Here is a 21,422-nt window from a genome sequence, read left to right as displayed (position 1 = left end):
CTCACCTGTGACTATCGTTGATACAAATATCTCAGCAAGAGGCCCAGCAGTCACTTCTCTAGCTTCCCACAGAGTTCTCGGGTACACCCGGTCAGGTCCTGGGGATTTATCCACCTTTACCCATTTCAAGACATCCAGCAGTTCCTCCTCTGTAATTTGGACATTTTGCAAGATGTCACCATCTATTTCCCTACAGTCTATATCTTCCATATCCTTTTCCACAGTAAATACTGATGCAAAATATTCATTTAGTATCTCCCCCTTTTTCTGTGGCTCTACACAAAGGCCACCTTGCTGATCTTTGAGGGTCCATATTCTCTCCCTAGTTACCCTTTTGTCCTTAATATATTTGTAAAAACCCTTTGGATTCTCCTTAATTCTATTTGTCAAAGCTATCTCATGTTCCCGTTGTGCCCTCCTGATTTTCCTCTTAAGTTTACTCTTACTTTCTTTCTGCTCTTCTAAAGATTCACTCGATCTATCCTATCTATACCTGACATATGCTTCCTTCTTTTTCTTAACCAAACCCTCAATTTCTTTAGTCATCCAGCATTCCCTATACCTACCAGCCTTCCCTTTCACCCTGACAAGAATATACTTTCTCTGGATTCTTGTTATCTCATTTCTCATGTGGGAAAGGAAATTATGGTCTTTAAAGAAGGAGGCCATCTGGTGTGTTCTGTGGTGGAACTGGTCCTCCTGGGAGCAGATACGGTGGAGGCGGAGGAATTGGAAATACGAGATAGCATTTTTGCAGGAAATAGGGTGGGAAGAGGTGTAATCCAGGTACCTGTGGGAGTCGGTGGGTTTGTAAAAAATGTCCATATTGAGTCAGTCATCATTGATGTAGATGGAGAGGTCCAGGAAGGGGAGGGAGGTGTCAGAGATGGTCCAGGTGAATTTAAGGTCGGGTGGAATGTGTTAGTGAAGTTGATGAACTGCTCAACCTCCTCACGGGAGCACGATGTGGCGTCGATGCAGTCATCAATGTAGCAGAGGAAGAAGTGGGGAATGGTGCCGGTGTAACTATGGAAGATGGACTGTTCCACATAGCCAACAAAGAGACAGGCATAGCTGGGGCCCATGCGGGTGCCCATGGCTACCCTTTTTGTCTGGAGGAAATGGTAGGATTTGAAGGAGAAATCGTTAAGGGTGAGGACCAGTTCAGCCAAATGAATGAGATTGTCAGTGGAAGGGTACTGGTGGGGATGTCGGGAGTGGAAGAAATGGAGGGCTTGGAGGCCCTGGTCATGGCAGATGAAGGTATAGAGGGATTGGATGTCCATGGTGAAGATGAGGCATTGGGGGCCGGGGAAACAGAAGTCTTGGAGGAGGTGGAGAGCGTGGGTGGTGTCTTGAAAGTACTTTTGGAGTTCCTGGACTAAGGGGGATAGGACAGTATTGAGGTAGGTGGAGATGAATTCAGTGGGGCAGGAAGTCTTGGAGGAGGTGGAGGGCGTGGGTGGTGTCTTGAAAGTACTTTTGGAGTTCCTGGACTAAGGGGGAATAGGACAGTATTGAGGTAGGTGGAGATGAATTCAGTGGGGCAGGAGCAGGCTGAGACCATGGGCCGGCCAGGGTTGTCAGGCTTGTGGATTTTGGGAAGGAGGTAGAATCGGGCAGTGTGGGGTTCCCGAACTATGAGGTTAGAAGCTGTGGGTGGGAGATCTCCTGAGGTGAGCTGTGCCTATGTCTCTAAACTGATTCTGGAGGATGCCCTTGAGTTTGTGTGCTTGGATCCTCTAAACAAAACACACTTCTTTGAACGTGGCTGAAGATTACTCTTTTTCGACATGGCCATTTACTTGAATTAAAATCAGTTTGCTGCATGTGCTGCTGGCACACCGTATAGGAGTAAGATTGACACAGCAGACACTGCAACATCTCAAGGCCCTTCGCTGATGCCTGCTGACAACGTATGCAAGCTTCCCACAGACTCTATGACTGTGCCAAAAGGATGTTGGTAAACAAATACTGTGCGCATGTTAGCTCTGACCAAGGGCGCAAAGAGCTTACAGGCAAGGCAAGGCAGAGATGCTTTGAATATTGAGGTACAGACTGTTTTGTGTAACACAATTGAGGGACACTGTTTCTGAAGTGTGAACTTTTAAAATGTGTATTGGCTGTAACGCGATTACATCGCCAATACTTTGAGCGCTGTTTCTAAAGCATGACTTTCTATAACACGGGTTGCGCACAAATGCAACCATCATGTTACAGAAGAGCTACCTGGGGGCACAAAGTAGGGGAGCACTAAGAGAGAAGCAAACAGTCCTAAGATGCTGCCTGGTCCAACCTATGAATGGGGTGCTTGTCTGTGTATACAAGGTGCCCTTGCCGCAGCATTGCAATGCTGGTGCACTCCAAAGTGCAACATTAAACCAAGAAGGATACTATAAGTCAACTGGAGATGTGTCATGATGATGCAGAGAAATGTATCATGGTGCACACTATTGGTGTCCACGGACACTGGATGCAACCACTTCCCATCGGGTTTGCAAGTGTCCAGAGGATCAAGCAGCAAGCTGGAGCCACCAGGGACCCATTCTCACCTTCATGTCGGGATCCTGGCATCCAATTTCTATTTGGCGGGTGGCAGAATAGAGAGCATGTATATGTGAGGTGAGATTAACTAATATTAAAGAGGATACTGAGTGACAATCACCATTCGTAGGTCTGCTGCTACTCATCGCATTTAAGCATCTGAAACTAAGTTGAAACTGACTCTTACCGTTGAGGAAGGTCTCATTCAACATTTAACAGGCTTCTCCCAAATTTCTCACCATTGTCCATATGACTTAGGGCCCTGGGAAGATTCTGTCTGAGGGCACAGATTCATTGGTGCCAACTGTATTATGGTGATCGAGGAGTTTGTTGATGATGTAACGAGCACAATCTCATGAGGGGTGAAATGATTTGAGAATTAACCAGGAAGTAAAGGATGTTAAGAAAGGGAATGGTACTTTCGATGTGGAGAGAAGACATAAAAAAGAAACAACTTAGAAGTGAAAAAACATCAATACCTTTTAAAAGGGAGACTCAAAACAAAAATACTTGTGTTCATTGGTCATTGAGTATCAGAGTTGGGAGGTAATGTTGCAGCTATACAGTATATTGGCGAGGCCACATTTACAATACTGAGTTCAATTCTGGTCTTCCTGCTCCCGGAAATATGTTGTTCATCTTGAAAGATTTCAGAAAAGATTTACAAGGATGTGGCTGTGAATGGAGGTTTGAGCTACAGGGAGAAGCTGAATAGGCTGCAGCTTTTCTCCCTGGAGAGTTGGAGACTGGGGGGGTGACCTTATAGAGGCTTATAAAATCTTGAGGGGCATGGATAAGGTGAATACCAAGGGTCTTTTCACCATGGTCGGGGAGTTCAAAACAAAAGGTCATATTTTTAAGGTGAGAGGGCAAAAATTTAAAAGGGACCTGAGGGGCAACTCTTTCACGCAGAGGGTGATGTATGTTTGCAATTAACTGACAGAGGAAATGGTGGAAGCTTGTACAATTACAACAGTAGAGGGGTATATTAATAGAATTTAGAGAGATATGGGTCAAATGTTGCCAATTGGACCAAATGAGTTTAGGATTTTTGGTCAGTGTGGATGAGTTGGACTGAAGAATCTGTTTCCACGCTGTATAACTTAATGACTGTGAGTTCCTACATTTTTCTGCATACCTCAACATAATTGCACAAAATGTTATCTTAATCAACAGTCTTGTAAACAAATGGGATAGGTTATCAATTTTATGCAGGATCCTACTTTAGAACTGCACCCCCCTCCCCCCCAAAATACTATCCTTTTTCTTACAATTGTGCATTATTAGCAGTCTATTTTTCTTTCTAACTTTTCCAAATTATTTCAACCAATTGCAGGCCTTCTGTCTCTCACATGGGAGATGCCAGCTTGCCAATGCCCAAACTCAATGGTGGGTGCTCCTGGTTCAACAGAAAGGAGGCTGGAGAGGATGATTTCTGCAACAACAAGGAAAGTCTCAGATTCTCCTGGGGGGAGAGATCTGAAAGGATAAGTGGAAGAGGGTTGATGGAGGTCAGGATCTGCCAGGAAGGCAACACAGAAGGAAGGATGGAGTGGCATCTGGTGCAGGGAGCACATCCCTAGAATGAGGTGAACTACTTCTTTTCCACCTTTCTTCAGTAAGTGTTTAAAAATGGGCTGTGCATTCGCATCTGGCTGCCTACTCTGGCTAAACATTGATGCGGCATTGTTTGAGCTTTTAATAAGCTCAGTTGGCCCTTAGTTAGTTAGTTATAGAGGGGGATGGTTGCCAATCCCCATGCCTACTCACCCTCCATGTTCGTGCTTGAGCCCCAGGGATGCCAGGAAGACGGTGGACTGAGCATCTAAATTATCTGACAGGCCTCGCATCAGGACAAAAACACACCCAGTGGGGATATAGTAAAATCAGCCCACTGTTCATCAATTTGATGATAAATAAACTAATAATTTTCCAGGCATTATAATAAATACAGAAAGTCTAACATTCTCAGCAAACAATCTTTACCCTTTCCTCCACACCCAAAGAACTCTATCTATTTGCATTCTTAGAATACACCCTAATTCTTGTACTTGCGAGAAATTCATATGTGACTTTGTTTGTTAATCCTATCTTTCATTTTTAATTTCAACCCTCTGGCATTTGCACCTTCTGCTGTAGTGAGCTATTTGCTTGGATCATTAATGAATGATATGCATTTATCATAAGTTTAAATGTACCAGGGACAATTTGACATTAGGCAAAGCTGAAATCTCCTTAAACATATGCAATTCAAGTTCATGACTTCCATTAAATTTCCAACATGGAGCATTATAATTTATATGCCTTCAATTTCTCTGGCATTTTCTCGATTTTACTATAATAGTTCTAATGGAGAGAGTGTAAAATGCTGTGACTGAGTGAAACTGTGTTTATAAATCATGATGGCACTCTTGGGCAATCAAAATCATTTCATAAAGTTCAAAGCTAGCAACAATGGGTTGAGAGATGTCGACAGCACATAGTATTAACCAATTCCACAGCAATACCAAGATGTTTTCCAAAATACATCAAGTTCCTCAGAATATGTTAAGAACATATTCCATCAGGAATATCTAAAACAAAATTAGCTAAAATTATTGTTCATCAATTTGAATTTTCCATCTCCATGAAACTGTATTCATTGCAATGAGTCCTAATATCAATCCTTACTCAGTGTTTGATGATTGTAAAAATGTTATAACAGTACATGGAGATTCTTATTTATCTGTGAATAAGGTTCATATTCTTAACTTCCTGTTCCATGAAACAACCACTGGAACAATTACTTCACAGCTGAAAAGAATTGCAAGCTGTCTCACAATAGCAATCTTCAGACAAAAGATAAGTTGCTCCATTATCATCATTAAATTACAAATTCAGCACCTTTAGAGTGCTTTGAAATCATTCTGAACACTCCTTTATCTTACTTATAAATCTGATAATACCATGTGCTTCATTTGACAAGTTGAAAGCATCTCACTGAAGTCCTGTTACCTTTCTGATAAAACCTTCAGCCTTTATCACTTTTCAAGCTTACAGATATTTCATGGAACTAAAAGCAACAATCAGATTGCAATGTCTGCTTTGATATGAAATGTCCTAGCTATAGAATTTGGATCATCACCTTTTCATTGTATCCGTAACATTTCATGTTGTCTGATTTCTATTTTGCGCATTATATTCTTTAATACAGCAAAAGCCATTAAAAGTCTCAAGGATGTACCCTTTGATGTGTCTTTGCAGCAGTGCTCTTTTCCGATGTTATTCTGAAATCCTGCGAGACATGGCATTAAAGAGAGGTTATGCTCCTCATAATTAATGATGCCATTTGGTAAGTAAATAATTTAATCTGGGAGATCAGACGGCAGGCACAATTGACAGCAACCATTGTAACCACTGCAAGAAAAATGACAACAGCGGAAAATAAGCTACCACAGAAAATTTTCATTCCTCTGCCCTCAACTGAACCTTCGACTCTGACCTGCCCCATTCCTGCTTTTGGTACTTCTCTCCCACAGGCATTACTCATATTGAAGCACAGTTCCCTCAGCCCTCTGGAACATCTCCAAAATAACCTTCCAAAACAGACAGCTTCATCAACAGGCCATTCAGCTGTGTACACCACCATCGACAAGCCTATGGGTCAACTGTGCTTTCAGTTGAAATCTTGTGTGAAGTCCTGCAGCAGGAAAATCTGTTTCTTTGTTCCTACTAAGTAAATAAGGCTTCGTTTGACACTAATGAAGGGATTAATATTGACAAAGACTCTGGGAATAACTACATTGCTTTTTAAATAAAATTTGTTCACTTGGATATAGGTGTTACTGACTAGGCCAGCTTTGATTACCCAAGTCTAATTTCCCACAGGGCAGTTATGTCCGAACTAGTTCTGTTGGCCTGGAGTCTAATGTAGGCCAGACCATATAAGAATGGCAGATTTCCTTCCTTGCAGGACACTGATGAACCAGTTGGATTTTTCTGACAATCAACAAGAGCTTATTGTCATCATTAGACCATTAATTCCAGATTTTGATTGAATTCAAATTCTACTATCTGTCATGGCAGGATTCAAACCAGGTCCCGAGAACATGACCTGGGTCTCTGGATTAATAATCTACTCATAATACTATTAGGCCATGATTTACTGCTCATCTTCTTTGAGAAAGTGCAGAGAACAGCTTTACATTCAGCTGAGAGGGCAGAATGAGCCTCAATTTATCATTTTCTCGCAAAGATGGCATCTCTAACAGCATTGAAGTCCCTAGGTTCTACACTGCAGTGTCAGTTTTGAGTGTCAGTTCAGGCCCTGGAGTGTAACCTGAACCACAACATTCTCTCACAGAAGTGACAGTACTTTCAACTGGGCCCCCACTGACACACAAACAAAAGTCTCTATACAGAGGTATCTTCTTTGTTAAAAATGTTTCTTACAATTTCAGATCCAGTCCTCAGATTCCATTCCTTAAGTAGACATTTAAATTTCCAGGGTATGATTTGAAATTCTGCAAATGTTCAGGCATCATTTGAAATTCTTAGCCCTGTCAACATTGCACTCTTGCAACTAACAAAGTTGAACACCTAAATACTCATTTTGTTACAAATATAGACATATTCCTCAGTCAGGATATAAAACTGTTGCCAAAACATACAATGAAGAGATTTTCAACTTTTTTATGACATGATAATGTGTTCTATTATTTGGTTCAGTGTCTTCTCTGGACCCTGAGGTTTACTTTTGCTCTACAGAAATAAACTGAGCATGTAGAAATAAATAGAAGAAAAAAGTCATCATTCTAAATATAAGGTGCTAAATAAAACCCTGATTTGCAAACAGTTTGGAAGATGAGGCGACTGTACAAATCCAGCAGGTGGCCTGCATGCTTCTTATCTGACTGCCCCATCCCTATTGCAAGGTCGCTCACAACAATCCTTAATTGAAGTCCTAAAAGACAATCAATGTCCTCATTTAAAGGTCCCAATCCCTTTGTTTCAGGGATTTGACCATGAACAGGAAGTACCTATGCCAATTAGCTTGGCCACCAGACTTCACTACCACAGAGGCCATCAGAGGCCACTCCACCAGCCAGAGGTTTATTCCTCCCTATGTTGTCCTACTCCATGACATTTCAAACACTAGCTTCTGACACCTGTCATCTCTTTCCGTGGGGACTTCCAGCATGGTAACCAGCACCGCCTCAAGTACTTACTCAAATCTCCAACACACGTCTGCCCATGTCTGCGTGGGTTTCCTCCAGGTTCTCCAGTCTCCCCCCACAGTCCAAAAATGTGCAGGTTAGGTGAATTGGCCATGCCAAATTGCCTGTAGTGTGTTGGTGAAGGGGTAAATGTAGGGGAATGGGTTGCTCTGATGGCCTCTGTGGTAGGTTGCTCTTCGGAGGATCGGTGTGGACTCGTTGGGCCGAAGGGCCTGTTTCCACACTGTAAGTAATCTAATCTAATCATGATGTTGGAAAACTGTCAGCCTGTTATTGGTTGCCATCTCTGAAAGGTGAGACTGCTTGATCCAGCAGATCAGAGATCACAACTCCAACCTCATTAGGATCAATTAGCCAAATGGCTATGGGAACCTGTTGGCTCTCTCCCCCAACTTGTTATTGAGTGAAGGGGGTATCTAGCATGTTGTATAATTCAGTCCTAGTTTACTATTTGAGTTTTTACAGGAATTGCTGGTCATAAAAGGCCCTCTTTATTATTTAGGCAGAAGTGCCATACAGATGTCCCAACAAATAACCAGTTGGGCAATTAAATGACAACTGGAAAATTCCAGGCTCACTTCTTACTTTGAGTAGAATCAGGCGTTGGAGGCAACCTGATGAATCTCAGTACCCTGACCTAATGATGAAGAGATTACCCAAGTTATATCAGACCATTTATTGTGAAGCACTTGCTCAGTCTATGGGTGAGCACAGCACTAGGATTGGGAGGATAGTCCCAACATTATAGCCTGTTAATACCAAGATCCTTCAGTTCATTGACAGGATGCAGACATTGCTGGCAATGCCAACAATTATTGCCCATTCCTAATTACATTGGAGACGTTAGCCACATGTTATTCTTGGGATCAAGGGAGGGGTGCAGTTAGGAAGAGAATTCTATACATTTTACCCAGGTACACTGAAAGAATAGCAATGTATTGCTTGGCTTGAATGCTGGGTGACAGTGTTTCTAGTATTTACTGCCCTTGGGGGCTTCCTTGGTGGTAGAAGTTGGGGTTTAGAAAATGCTTTTAAGGGAGGCTAGCTGAGTTACTGCAATGTGTCTTGTATATGGAGCATGCTGCTGCCAGGTGATGAAGGGGATGAATGTTGAAGGAAATCAATGGAGTTTTAGTCAAGTAGGTTGCTAACTCTTGAATCATGTCGCGCGTCTAGTTTGTTATTGGAGCTATACCCATAATGGCAAGTGTACAGCATTCCATAACACTTTTAACACTTTGTGAATGATGGATAAGTTTTAGGGAAATAGAAGGTGGATATTCCCCACAGAATTCCCAGGCACTGGACTAGTCTTGTAGCCATAGTATTTTAAATAGGTGGTCTAATTCAGTTTCTGATCAATGGTGATTCCAAAGATATTGCTAGTGGAAGATTCAGCATTGTTAAAGTCATAGAATGTCAAGGAAAAATGGTAGGAGTTTCTCTTTTTTGAGCTGGTCCTTGCCTAGCACATGCATGATATTAATGCTACTTCTTGCTTTTAAGTCTAAGTCTGGATGTTGTCTAGGATATTTGTAGAGCCTGCTCGTTCAATGAGCTGTTTCATACTGCAAATGTTGCACACACACACAAAAAAACTTAACTAAAAAAATAAATCTTTAAATAGCAATTCAGTGGTATAAACAAACAATTATTCAGTAATCAGATCAAAGACAGATACTTTGGAAGAACTTTTTTTAAAAAACTGTCCAACTGTGTGTATAACTCTCTTGAGTTAAGTAGTTCAATAGCATTCAAAACTCAGCCAAGGATTTTTAATAGGATTAATTCTCAAAATAAACCATGATAGCAACAGACAAAGCAGGTTGAAACTGGATGATCAGATAGTTCAGTTTTTATTGAAGTAACACGAGAAGGCTTTCATTCAATGAATTCCAGGAGTAGATGGCTGTATGTTTTCAAAGTTAAAGCAAAAGACCATTCCTTTTTTAATTAAAAATGGAAGTACTAAAGAAAGTAAAATACTTTGGGTCCTGATACTAAATTTCAGAAACATTGTTTTCTTAATGTTGAGTGCATAGTAGCATGTTTTTCAAAAGGGAAATTGTTGAGGTTGAAGGCATGTACCGTACCTTTAAGAGAGCATGAATGTTGCTTTGCACTGAGAGCTTACAAGCACCAGTCATATGACTAACTAGCAGTCCCAGAGTGTACTACAAAATTGAAAGTATGTACCATTTGGCTGTGAAATGGATACCTGAGTGTTGGTTGCTGTTTTGACAACAATTTGAATTTAATCAATCAGTTCAAATTATGCCTCAGGATACTAAAACCCAATCAACTTTGTATTCATTGTTTTGCCAACATTGAACCACTGAGATGATCCGATGTTGGGACGATAAAAAAGGCAAGCAGTTTGAAAGTCAGACAGAGTAAATGCCACCAAGAGAGTAACTGCCAACTCTCTATCAAAGGTACCTTTTCATATGAAACATCTTCACAGTAAAAGAAAGAAGACAACCCAGAGAGATCTTGAGCCAAAAGAAGAAAGACACTGACAACGACAACCGGTGTATGGCTTTGAAAATAAGTTGCTGTAATTTTAATAAGTGCTTTATTGGAACAGTATACTGTCATAGAGTTAGAGGCAGATAATAAGTAGTTAAGAGAAAGGAGGGGCTTAGATTTGCGAATAGTTGTTGTTTAATGTTCACTTTCAAAATTAAATAATAAATTGATTTTTTTGTTAAATAGTGGAATTTGGGAGTTCTCTGTCACTCATATTTTAACAGATTATGAGATAATGTGAGCTTTTCTGTGTGTTTTGTTTAATTAGCAGAAGGGTTCACCGCCGTGTCATAACAAAATATATTCTCAAGCATCTCAATGTTTACACAACACTGGCCAATGTAATGGTCAACTTACTTTTGCAAAGCAGAGCCATCTCACTGACAGCATGGTCCTGAGTCCTCAGTAGACTTCTATCAAGTTTCTTCAAGTCTTAAACAAGGCAGGCTTTCAGAGGCATCCTAAATCTCCCCCAAAAGTACAAAAGTAACAGCGGATCGGAAGTACAAATGTCTCTTCAGGTTGTCAATGGTGGCCTTGACATTAAAGGACATGTGTGCAAGACTGTGCCTCTTATTTGTAATCCTCCCCATAATGGGAAGATGGTTTGGTCTCATTTTAATATAGGAAATTTAAACTCCAAACAGTGACCGCTGCAGCAGGTAGCACTGCTGAGCTGAGGACCTGTCAGCCAATTGGAGAACCAGCTACTCTTGAAGATGCTCTCCCCATTTTTCAAACCAGTACAGGAGGCCTACAACAGCAGCTCATTAGTAGTTCTCCCGAGTGGCCGAAGTCAAGCTGTCCAAGCTTATCGGTCTGTTCTAGTAGCTCCAGTGCATGGCCCTGTTTGCATTATTCAGGTCCATTAATGAACCAATTTATAAATAATAATAATTAAAACGTATGCACTTTTCTCATTAGTTTTCATTTGTCCAGAAGTTACACAATGTCAAAAATCAGATTTACTTCACACAGACTGTGATGCAATAAAAACAATCATAGAACACAAATTATTTTTAAAAAGAGCAGAGAAGACAGTGGCATAACACTCCTGAAAGATCTCCAATTGAAAAAAAACTGGACTAATCTGTTTAGCAAAAGTTCTTCCCAGTTTCTCATTTGTTTGCCAGTGAATAACAGAATGCAGTAGTAATGTCTGTCAAATAGAAGCAGTGTCTTTAGTACAATGGATCCCTAATGATCTCAAACCTTCATATATTTAAATATATTTTAGGCACTGTGGGTGGAACATTGCTGAGAGTGATGCTAACCCACCATCAGGCTGATTTCTGAGACTTGAACCCACTCATTGAAGGAGCTTGCTATCAGATGAAATTTTACAATGAGCAATGAATTAGCTGCTACCTCTGCATTCATCTTCCAAATCAAGGTGGCGAATGGGTTCAAGAGGCAGGAGGTGGAGACAGTATGGCACACTACAAGGGCAGTACAACAAGGAGGAGCTTTGCTCATGTCCAAGCAATCAAAACTGCCCTGATGCAATGTAGCTGCTATCACTCTCAGGCACTGCTTGTGAATTCAGAAGTCCATGTTGTCAGAGAAATCACAAAATATCGTCAATAAATACAAACCTCTGTTATGGGAATACATCAATCTTGTCATTTTCTGCTGTTAAGTATTGAAAAGTCTTGAAGTTTCATACAGTTCCAACATCCCATTGTGCAGCCATATCACCTTTGTTGCCAGTGTACTGACCCAGCAGGTAAAAACAAGGACTGCAGATGCTGGAAACAGACAGTCCATGACACTGGTAAAATTGTCTTGCAGTCAAAAAAACATTGATAATTTCACTCTCAATAGTATTAATTTGTTTCACACCACAAATGCATGGATTTCTGGCATTAGTCTCAAATATTCATTGGGAAAAGCTGCTAGAGGTGAAACATATCTACAGGCTAGCCAGATACATTGATTCTGAAAATTTCCCCTCCACATCCTCCCCCATTACTTCCAGCTAAAAGAATGAACAGTCTTTGAGTTGTGCAACACTTTCATGGTAGGCAAGTAAAACAGTCAAGGTAAATAAATACCACAGATTCAGGTAAAATTATCATAATGCTGTGAAGACAACTCCGTGATACCTCGCCAAGACCTTCCCCAAGCCTCCACTTCCTGCCCTTAAACAACCACCAAACCTCAAACAGATCATTGTTCGTAGCAAACTGCCCGGCTTTCAGGACAACACCATACAACCTTGTCACGGTAGATGGCAAGACATGTCATAGTGTCCACACAGATACCACCATTACGCTTGGGGACATTTTCCACCATGTACGTGGCAGGTACTCATGCAACTCAGCCAACATTGTCGATCTCATCACTGCAGGCAAGGATGCCCTGAGGCATGCTACAATGGCAAGACCGAGCAGAGGTTACAACAACGGATGAATGGACACCGCACAATAATCAACAGACAGGAGAACACTTCAGCGGTCTGGGACATTTGACCTTGGACGTTTGGGTGACCTTGGTCCTCCAAGGTGAACTTCAGAACAGGCAACAAAGCAAAGCGGCCGAGCAAAGGCTGATAGCCAAGTTTGGTACCAATGGGGATGGCCTCAATCGGGACCTTGGGTTCATGTCACACGATAGGTGACCCCATTGCACAACACACACACACACACTCCTACAGATACACACACACTCCTTATAGACCCATACACTCACGCAGACCCTCTCTCATACACAAGCTTTCTCTCATGCGCTCACACATACACTCCCACACACACACCCTCTCACAGACTTACACCCCTTTACACTCACACTCATAACCCTCCCCACACATACATACACCTTCATGCACACACATACATATGTTTGTGGGGTGAATTTGTACTTGCAGAATTACATTTTATTTTGCTCAAAAACTGCATGAATCCGTGTAAGATTCTGTGAAGCCGATGAGAGACATAACAAACAATCCAGGTCTTTTTCAATATATGATTTTAGTTACAGCACGCTGTAAACCTTTGCAATAAATTCTGTGTCTTACATTCTTGTACTCCACAACCACTTGATGAAGGAGCGGCGCTCCGAAAGCTAGTGTTTCCAAATAAACCTGTTGGACTATAACCGTGTGTTGTGTGATTTTTAACTTTGTACACCCCAGTCCAACACCACTATCTCCAAATCATGTCTGATTTCAATTGAGGAAGTTCTAATGAACAATATCCCTGCCATAATTAGTGATTAATTATGACAAGTCACAACATGTCACCAATTCACATTTCAAACACAACCTTGTACATTCAGAATTGGCTCCTTTTAAGGTGCAGACTATTGTTTGAAAGATGAGCAAAACACTTAACCTTGCTAATTCTGAACTGCTCATAACTGATATTTAGAAAATAAAGTTCACACAAATTGCAATTTTGTTTACTATTGGTAAACCTGAATGAATGAAATATATTTCTATGGAAACTGACTGTTCTAAAATTATTGCAGTGCAATGATACATAAACAACATATACATTTTAAAAGGGGCAAGGTTAACTAATGGTTCCACTAAGCTTGTATTGAAACTACTTTTATTCCATCAGATTCAAAGAGTGAAAATACAATAAATTAAACTTCCATATAAAGTATCATTTAAATTGTATTTCAAGATAATATAAGCTGACTGACTGGAAATGGACTTACTTAGAGACCTCTTTTAACTTGAACATTGCATGCGATTTTTGAGAGACAAGAGTTATGAGAGGTGCATTCTATATTCAGATTTACATGTAAAATTTATTAACATATCCACACAAAAACACACCGATACCTTGTCTGGATTCTTCAACCGTTTGCATGATATCTTTCGTATGACTGTTGTAATTCATCCTTAACTCCTTGTTGAATTCATGAAGTGTTTCTCGAGAATTATAGGATTTGTGGGGGCTTCTGCCATCTTCACTTTCATCTGAAGAACTAGTGTATGCCAATTCCATCTCACACCGAACTTTTGACAGTGGTTGATAAGGTTTACAATCCATCTGATCCATTCCTTGTAAAGCTGGTAGACGTACATTAAAACAGGGCGTTCAAAATGCTCAATCGAAAATGACCTGCAAAGTGAGAGAGAACAAGTATGTAAGACTGAATAAAATTAAATTTCCTGTTTGTTAAATTATCAAAGAGGCAGATAGGTAGAGGGATGGGCAAGACAGAAACATGCCACCAGCCGCACCATTTCAAGAATACGATGATCCATTAACAATATATACATGTCCTTATTCTAATATATGACAGAACCATAGACTTCTACAGCACAAGAGCAGGCCATTCAGTTCATAATATTTTTTACAGGTTGATTGAAAGAGATATCCACCACTTAGTTTCATTCTCCTCTCTTTCCATTCTGGTTCTGGACCCTGTCACACATTCACATCGTAACAAGTTTCTGGGGAAAAAAATAAGTAATTGTCCCAACATCTCCCTTTGCTCTTTTTTGATGATATTAAATCTGCAATTCTAACATAAACCCAGTGGTCAATGAAAATTATATAACGTTCTATTTGCCCTGTCAGGTCTCTTTATTATAACACCTCCAGATGTAATAAAAACAGGCCCAGTCTGTACTGATAACTGAAGTCCTCATCCCTGATATAGCATTAATAAATCTCTTATGCACTCTCCTTATGGCCTTGTTTACAAAATATAGGACAACAAAACTGGATTCCACATATTAAATATGTTTAAGTAAAGGTTTGTGTAGATTAAACCTACTTCTTTTCATAAAATCTGAGAACCCATTTTCTTCCATGTATGGCTTTATTGAATCTGTCAAACAATTTTGCAATTTTTTGTATTTAAACCATTAAGTTTATCTATTCTGCTCTTTGTAATGCTTTACAATGTAGTGTACATGTTCTTTTTATCCTACATCTGAAGTCAATAAACTCACATTTCTCTGTATTATGTTTCCTACAATATACAACTCCTCAATCTAATAAGCTTTCTATGCCATCTGAAGCTATTTACATTCATCATATTTTCTAATATTATGTAACTGACAATTTGATAACGCATCCACTACCTTTCTGATCTTCAATTAAATTCCCTATTGATATTGTCACATGCCTTCAATATTTGAGGGAGAAATTTGTTCATACTAGCATGTCAATTTACACCCATTTTGGAAGTCCAGGCCGAAGGTTAACCCAAGAGGCTTTGGTCTCTATTTAGTTAACAGCAGTGAACTAAAGGCATTGACTAGGCATCCTCAGGAAGGTCACTGGTGAAGAGATTTGGAACAAAGGGTTAATATGTCACCAGACACTGCTTTAGAAAGATTGTGAAGAATGTTATAGGTGTCAAAGAAGTGTATGCTAAAGAGAAGTTTGTGGCAGGATCAGATGAGAAGTCCAGTGAGGCTGATCTTGATGTTGAAAATATCTAATCTACCATTTATGCATTCGATAAGCAGCGAGGCGAGTTTCCCACAAGGCTGTTGCTAGCTGCCAATTAGAAAAGGTTATTGCATGTTAAATGCCTCATTAACGGCCTGACTCTTCTGAATAATATATATCTTTCTTTCCTTCCAAGCAAGCCAGACATGGAGAATTCTCAACACAAAAGTGAGAGTGTGCATATGGCAAATCCAGTTCAACATCTGCTCAAAACAACCTCCAAGTCAGCCACTGAGCACCAATACATCAGGCTGCACGGGTACTGGCTCCACACAATCTACCTCCATGGTCATTGCCATTTGATATGTACCAGCCTCTAAGAACCCTCAAGGCACACTTCTAATCCCCTTAAGGCTGCTTCTGCACATCAATGCTGCCAAAGTGACTATCACTGCAATGCTGCAGCAAGGGCATTGTGCACTCAGGGACACGCATTCACTTTATGGACTAAACCAGACTGCACCTCTGAGCTCTTCACTTATTATCACAGCACTCACTCCCTCTGAGCTTACCTGAATGCTTAAAGCATCCTTGCTTTGCACTGCCGACCCTTCCTGTGCTTTACTCCTTCAAACAGAGATGACAGCCTCCTATTACACCTGTCTTGTCTTACCATTTAATGCAAACACAAAGGAAGGGACCTGGTCATGGCTGTCAGCAGACCCAGTCAAGTCAAAAGCGTATTACTTTTGGTCAGGGGGTCCCCACACAGCAAGTCAAGGGCATCCTCCAATACCAGTCCAAAGCTTTTGACATACTCTCTCCACTGCTCAGGATGGTGAGTCAGAATTCTCTTCTCAGGGATCCAAGATGCGGTGACTCAGCAAGTCTGAGTCTATAATGCTCCTCCCAAGACTTGGGCAAAGTGGGCCACCCGCCTCCACCACACTCACCAATCATTTATAAAAGTTTTTACTTAATGTAATTAGTTGCTCAGTACTAAATTTAAACAGTCTAGTCTCCTGTAAAAATGACTAGGGGGAAAGGAGCCCACAGCTCTCAGCAGGCAGGAGCACCTCCCTCACCACCCCCCCCCCCCCCACTGCTGCAGCAGAGGCATCCGCAGCCACCCCAGGGGACTAACCTACGGTGGTGAGCCTTGTGGAAATAATCTCTAAACTCGATGCGAAGATTGACGCCTTCATTGAAGAGTCCCGAAGCCGATGGAATTTACTCTCGGCCGTGCTACAAAAGCACGGCCGAGACATCGACGAAATCAAGTGCCGAGTCTTTGGGACAGAGCTAAAGGCCCCGACCTCCGAGACCATAGCAGAATCGGCCGTGAATCGGGTCCGGACTCTCGAACAGCAAGTCCGGACCTTAGAGAATCACTTTGATGACCTCGAGATTTGAGGTCGTCGAAAAAATATTTGTTTGCTGGGCCTTCCCGAACGGGAAGAAGAAGGCCAGCTTACAGTGTTCCTCGAGCAGTGGCTTTCACAGCTGTTAAATCTGGAGGCTGGATCAGGCCAGGTAAGGATGGAATGGGCCTACCGGGTTGCAGTGCACGGGCCCGGCTCGAACCAGGGGCCCCACCTGGTCCTGTTCTGGCTGCAGAGCTACAAGGAGAGGCAGATGCTCTTGGAAGCTTCCAGAAATCTTGGGAAAGATTCCCAAACCATGATTTATAAAGGATCCAAGATTATGTTATTTGAGGACTTTTCCCCAGCTTTGGTCTGAAAGAGGAAGGTGTTTGACAAAGCGAAGAAGCGTTTAAGGGACTTAAACATTCAGTACTCCCGGCTACGCTACGCTTCAGCAATGAAGGGTCCGTGTATAACTTTGGCTCACCAGAGAAGGCCTTGGAACTTTTGGACTCTCTTAGATAAATTATAAGAGTTAATTGATGTTGTTTTGCCCTCCCCTCACCCCCCACCCCAGTTTAACCCCTTTTCTTTCCTTTCATTACCTTACTGTTTAATATTATCTCCGGGAGGTGGGAACAGGGGTCTATTTATCTATTCTTTACTTAGCGATTCTCTTCCCCTCCCCTTTTTTTTTCAATATATATATAGGCCAGGGGGTCTAGTTAATGTAGATGGGGGAAGGTGGTTACCTTATCCTATTTTATCTTTGTCCTTAGGAGCGGGGTTGTTTTCCCCTGTTATTCTGTATTACTATATTTAATTATTATTTGCTGAGACTGTAATTTTATAATCATATATGTTCATATGGTACTAATATTACCAAATATATCCAAGTATTGGTGTGGGTGGGAGGGATGGAGGGTAGGGTACTCATTGTTAATTCCAGCTCAGTAGTATATTTGAATTTTCTTTATCCTATCGTGGGGTGCCTGGGTCAAGGGTGAGGCACTGGTTGGGAGAGGTTATGATGGGTTTTTGGAAAGGAAGTGATGCTCCCTGGGAATAAGGGGGAAGATCTCCATTTAAATACACTTTTTTTTTATTTAGAAATAATTTTTTATTATATTGATCTGAGTGTATTAAAGAGCCTTTATTTTTGTGAATTTTATATGCTCTATACTCGAGATGTTTTGGGTAGGGTTTCTTCTCCTGGGAGGTCTCGGACTTGCCCGGTGATTATGGGTCGATTAAATGGTGCACCTGGAATGTCATGGGGAGTAATTCACCAATCAAAAGGAAGAAAATATTATCAAACCTCAAGAAAGAAGGATCGATATAGCTCTCCTATAGGAGACACATTTATTGGATAAAGAACACCTAAAATTACGACAGGAAAGAGATTATTTTCCATTCTCTTTCTGTGCAAGGAAAAATATTTTGGTAAACTGGGTGGCTGAGGGCCCTCATGGATTTTCGAGTTGGCACAGAATAATTATGGAATATACTCGCCCTGACTTCCTTACAAATATGGTGCACCAGGAAAAAAACGAATTACTCCATAAAATATGGCAGCCCTTCTTGAATTACACAAATACAGATATCTTGGTCATCTTAACAAGGGCCTTCATTTAATTGAGAGGGTGAACCTGGCTGGTCCGGTGCCCCTTAGGAGAGGAATCCTGCACGAATACGGGTTTTGTTGTGATCTGATGTTAACACATTCCGAGCATGTATATCACTACTCAATTTCTGTGTTATCCATTGTTTTTTTTCTCTTGAATAATGTAAGAGTTTTGATCATACACTCTGGTTAGTTGTAGGTTAGATGAGTAGTTAGTTGAGTTTGTTTTTCTCGGTATTTCTTTTTTTTTCTGTTTGATAGATTTAGGTTATTATTTATTTAAGATTTAATTGTATATCAATGTTTATACTTGGGGTTTTTTTAGTTTTCTTTTGTAAACGTATGAAAACATGTTAAATTTTCAATAAAAATATCTATTAAAAAAAAGAATTCTCTTCTCACAAAGGCTGAGAAGCCGAATATCTTTGATTGCAAAGTCTATCTTAGGGAGACTTCAATTGCACACAACACTCCAAGTGTGGTCTCACCAAGGCCCTGTACAGCTACAGTCATAACAATCAACTCGATCTTGACTGTCTTGAACATAATTTCACACATGGCATTATTTGAAAAGATACACAAGTGTAAAGATAAATGCAAATTATTCCCCAGTATTACTTTGTCTCATTCAAAATCATTCAAAATCTTACAATAACGTTTACTGTAAAACACAGGCAATATATAAATGAATAACACATTATGTCATTGAAAACGGTTGCAATATACCCCAGAGCACTTATGCTTACAAGATTTGTGATCATGATAATACACATGGATTGGCAAACAAAATTCCATTTGTTTCCTCCCTCTTAATATCTCAGCTGTGTTTAGGAGATGTTGCATCAGAACTGTGAATCTGCATCCTACAAAGCTAAACCTCCACATCCTAATCCTCCTTCATGAGGAAAGGAATTGACAAAACTCTATTAAAATGTGGTTTGAATATCCTAAAACAACTCAATTCCAGAAATCTAAATTCGCCTGCAGTTCTGCAAAATATGTCCCTTTTTCTGAAGGTCTATGCAAAAAGATTTGCTGATCAATATCAGGGAGTGAGTGTCAGCAGAATGAATAAGGTTCTTCAGACATGGAATTCAGTGACCTTTGAATGAGTTCGTTTAATGCTTCTTGTGCACAAAGGCATTTTTTGTGACTTTTCCATCATATCCCTGACAACTACAACATTTCTGCTCAGAACTCTGCACATTATTGTAAAGATGAAATTATTGTCTGCCAGGTACCATGCACCTTGGCAATCACTCAAAATTTTATCATTGTAGCCCTAACAGTCTGTGCAATAGTACTTGCTGGAGTTATTTTCCTCAAAGTGTGGTGTGTTGTCTTGTAACATATCAAAATATCAAGGTTAAAGATTGTAAGTAAAGGAGCCCGAAGACTGCACCTCATGCCAGGAAATTGAACCTACCCACTGGAACAGTTCTACACATATAATGTTTCTCTACACTTTCACTTTTAAAGATAAGTACTTGCATTTCCATCCACCAAGAACAACACAATACAGAGTTATTTCCCAAATCCTATTTTTCACAATTAAAGTGAACAATGTCAATTATTACCACACTTGAACAGAAATCCCACCCGAGTGTGAGGCTCTCTCAAAATGTAACCTAATAATGGAAAATGCCTGACAGAGATTAATTATTTCACGTGATACGCATCTCCAGGGTTCGAACCCAGAAAGCAATAGTGGTTTGTAAAATAGCTGTTAAATCATTCACTGGCTTCATCCCATTTGGAATTGCTTACTAAATTAAATAATTTTGGTACTCAACATTTCTTACTGGTGAAATTTATTCAGGTATGGGAACTGGGACTAATTTGCTCCTCATTCAGGCTTTAGAAATGTTACATTTAATGCTTTCAAAATTGCACATATTAATAATGATTTTCTGTATGGCTCCTACAATACTGAGTAGAAATATATTTTAAAATCAATTTCAAATGAGTCTGAAGTACAGAATGCCAATTCCTAACAATAGTAGAAGTAAGGCTGCTCACTAATAAGCTTCGTGTCTTGAGAGATTAAGATTGCTCCAGAAATCAGAGTATTTGAAATTTCAAAAAGTAAAGATTAAAACATGTTACTGGGATGGTCTGGTCTCTTGTCTTAATTTCTGTGCAAATGTTATGAAAACATCTTTGGAATTGCCAAAAGAAAGGATCATTTTCAGTCATTTACATCATCTCTCAGGAAACTCCTGTTAAGAGTTATAACAGTAGACCAGGACAACACATGGAACCTGAAGGCAATTACTTTTACATGTTACAATCTACACTTCTGAGAATTTTCTTTAATCGATCTAACCTGAAATCAAAGGAAGCATTTATTTATTTTGCCTATCCTTGGTGTCTAGTACACAAATGTGGTGACTTCTTGATAAATTCTTGATGTCACAAGGAATTAAGGGCTACGGGGAGAATGCGGGTAAGTGGAGTTGAAATGCCCATCAGCCATGATTGAATGGCGGAGTGGACTCGATGGGCCGAATGGCCATACTTCCGCTCCTATGTCTTATGGTCTTAAATGCCTCCCCCCTTCCATATGTTTATAGGGAGATATTTCTATTCAACCTGTACTTGCCCACTATCCTCCATATACCTATCCAATGCCCGCTTAAATGCCCATAATGAGGGAGAGTCCACCACTGCTACTGGCAGGGCATTCCATGAACTCACGACTCGCTGAGTAAAGAACCTACCCCTAACATCTGTCCTATACCTACCCCCCCCCCCTTAATTTAAAGCTATGCCCACTTGTAATAGCTGA

The 21,422-nt window shown here is 40.5% G+C and overlaps 1 protein-coding gene across 6 annotated transcripts in view; it reads right to left on the bottom strand.

The window, feature by feature from the left end:
- The window catches only part of tenm1 (teneurin transmembrane protein 1), a 2,412,691-nt gene that overhangs the window by 815,417 nt on the left and 1,575,852 nt on the right, over positions 1–21,422 (bottom strand). For all 6 annotated transcript variants that reach the window (XM_043704862.1, XM_043704861.1, XM_043704865.1 and 3 more), the window contains one exon: positions 14,080–14,362. In XM_043704862.1, coding sequence (XP_043560797.1) covers positions 14,080–14,299 — 220 coding nt within the window. In that variant the 5' untranslated portion in view covers positions 14,300–14,362. The remainder of the gene's footprint in view (positions 1–14,079; positions 14,363–21,422) is intronic.

This window comes from Chiloscyllium plagiosum, chromosome 15 (assembly GCF_004010195.1).
Source record: "Chiloscyllium plagiosum isolate BGI_BamShark_2017 chromosome 15, ASM401019v2, whole genome shotgun sequence".
NCBI lineage: Eukaryota > Metazoa > Chordata > Chondrichthyes > Orectolobiformes > Hemiscylliidae > Chiloscyllium > Chiloscyllium plagiosum.
The sequence above is the reverse complement of the archived record's forward strand: the minus strand, read 5'-3'. Positions and strand labels throughout refer to the sequence as shown.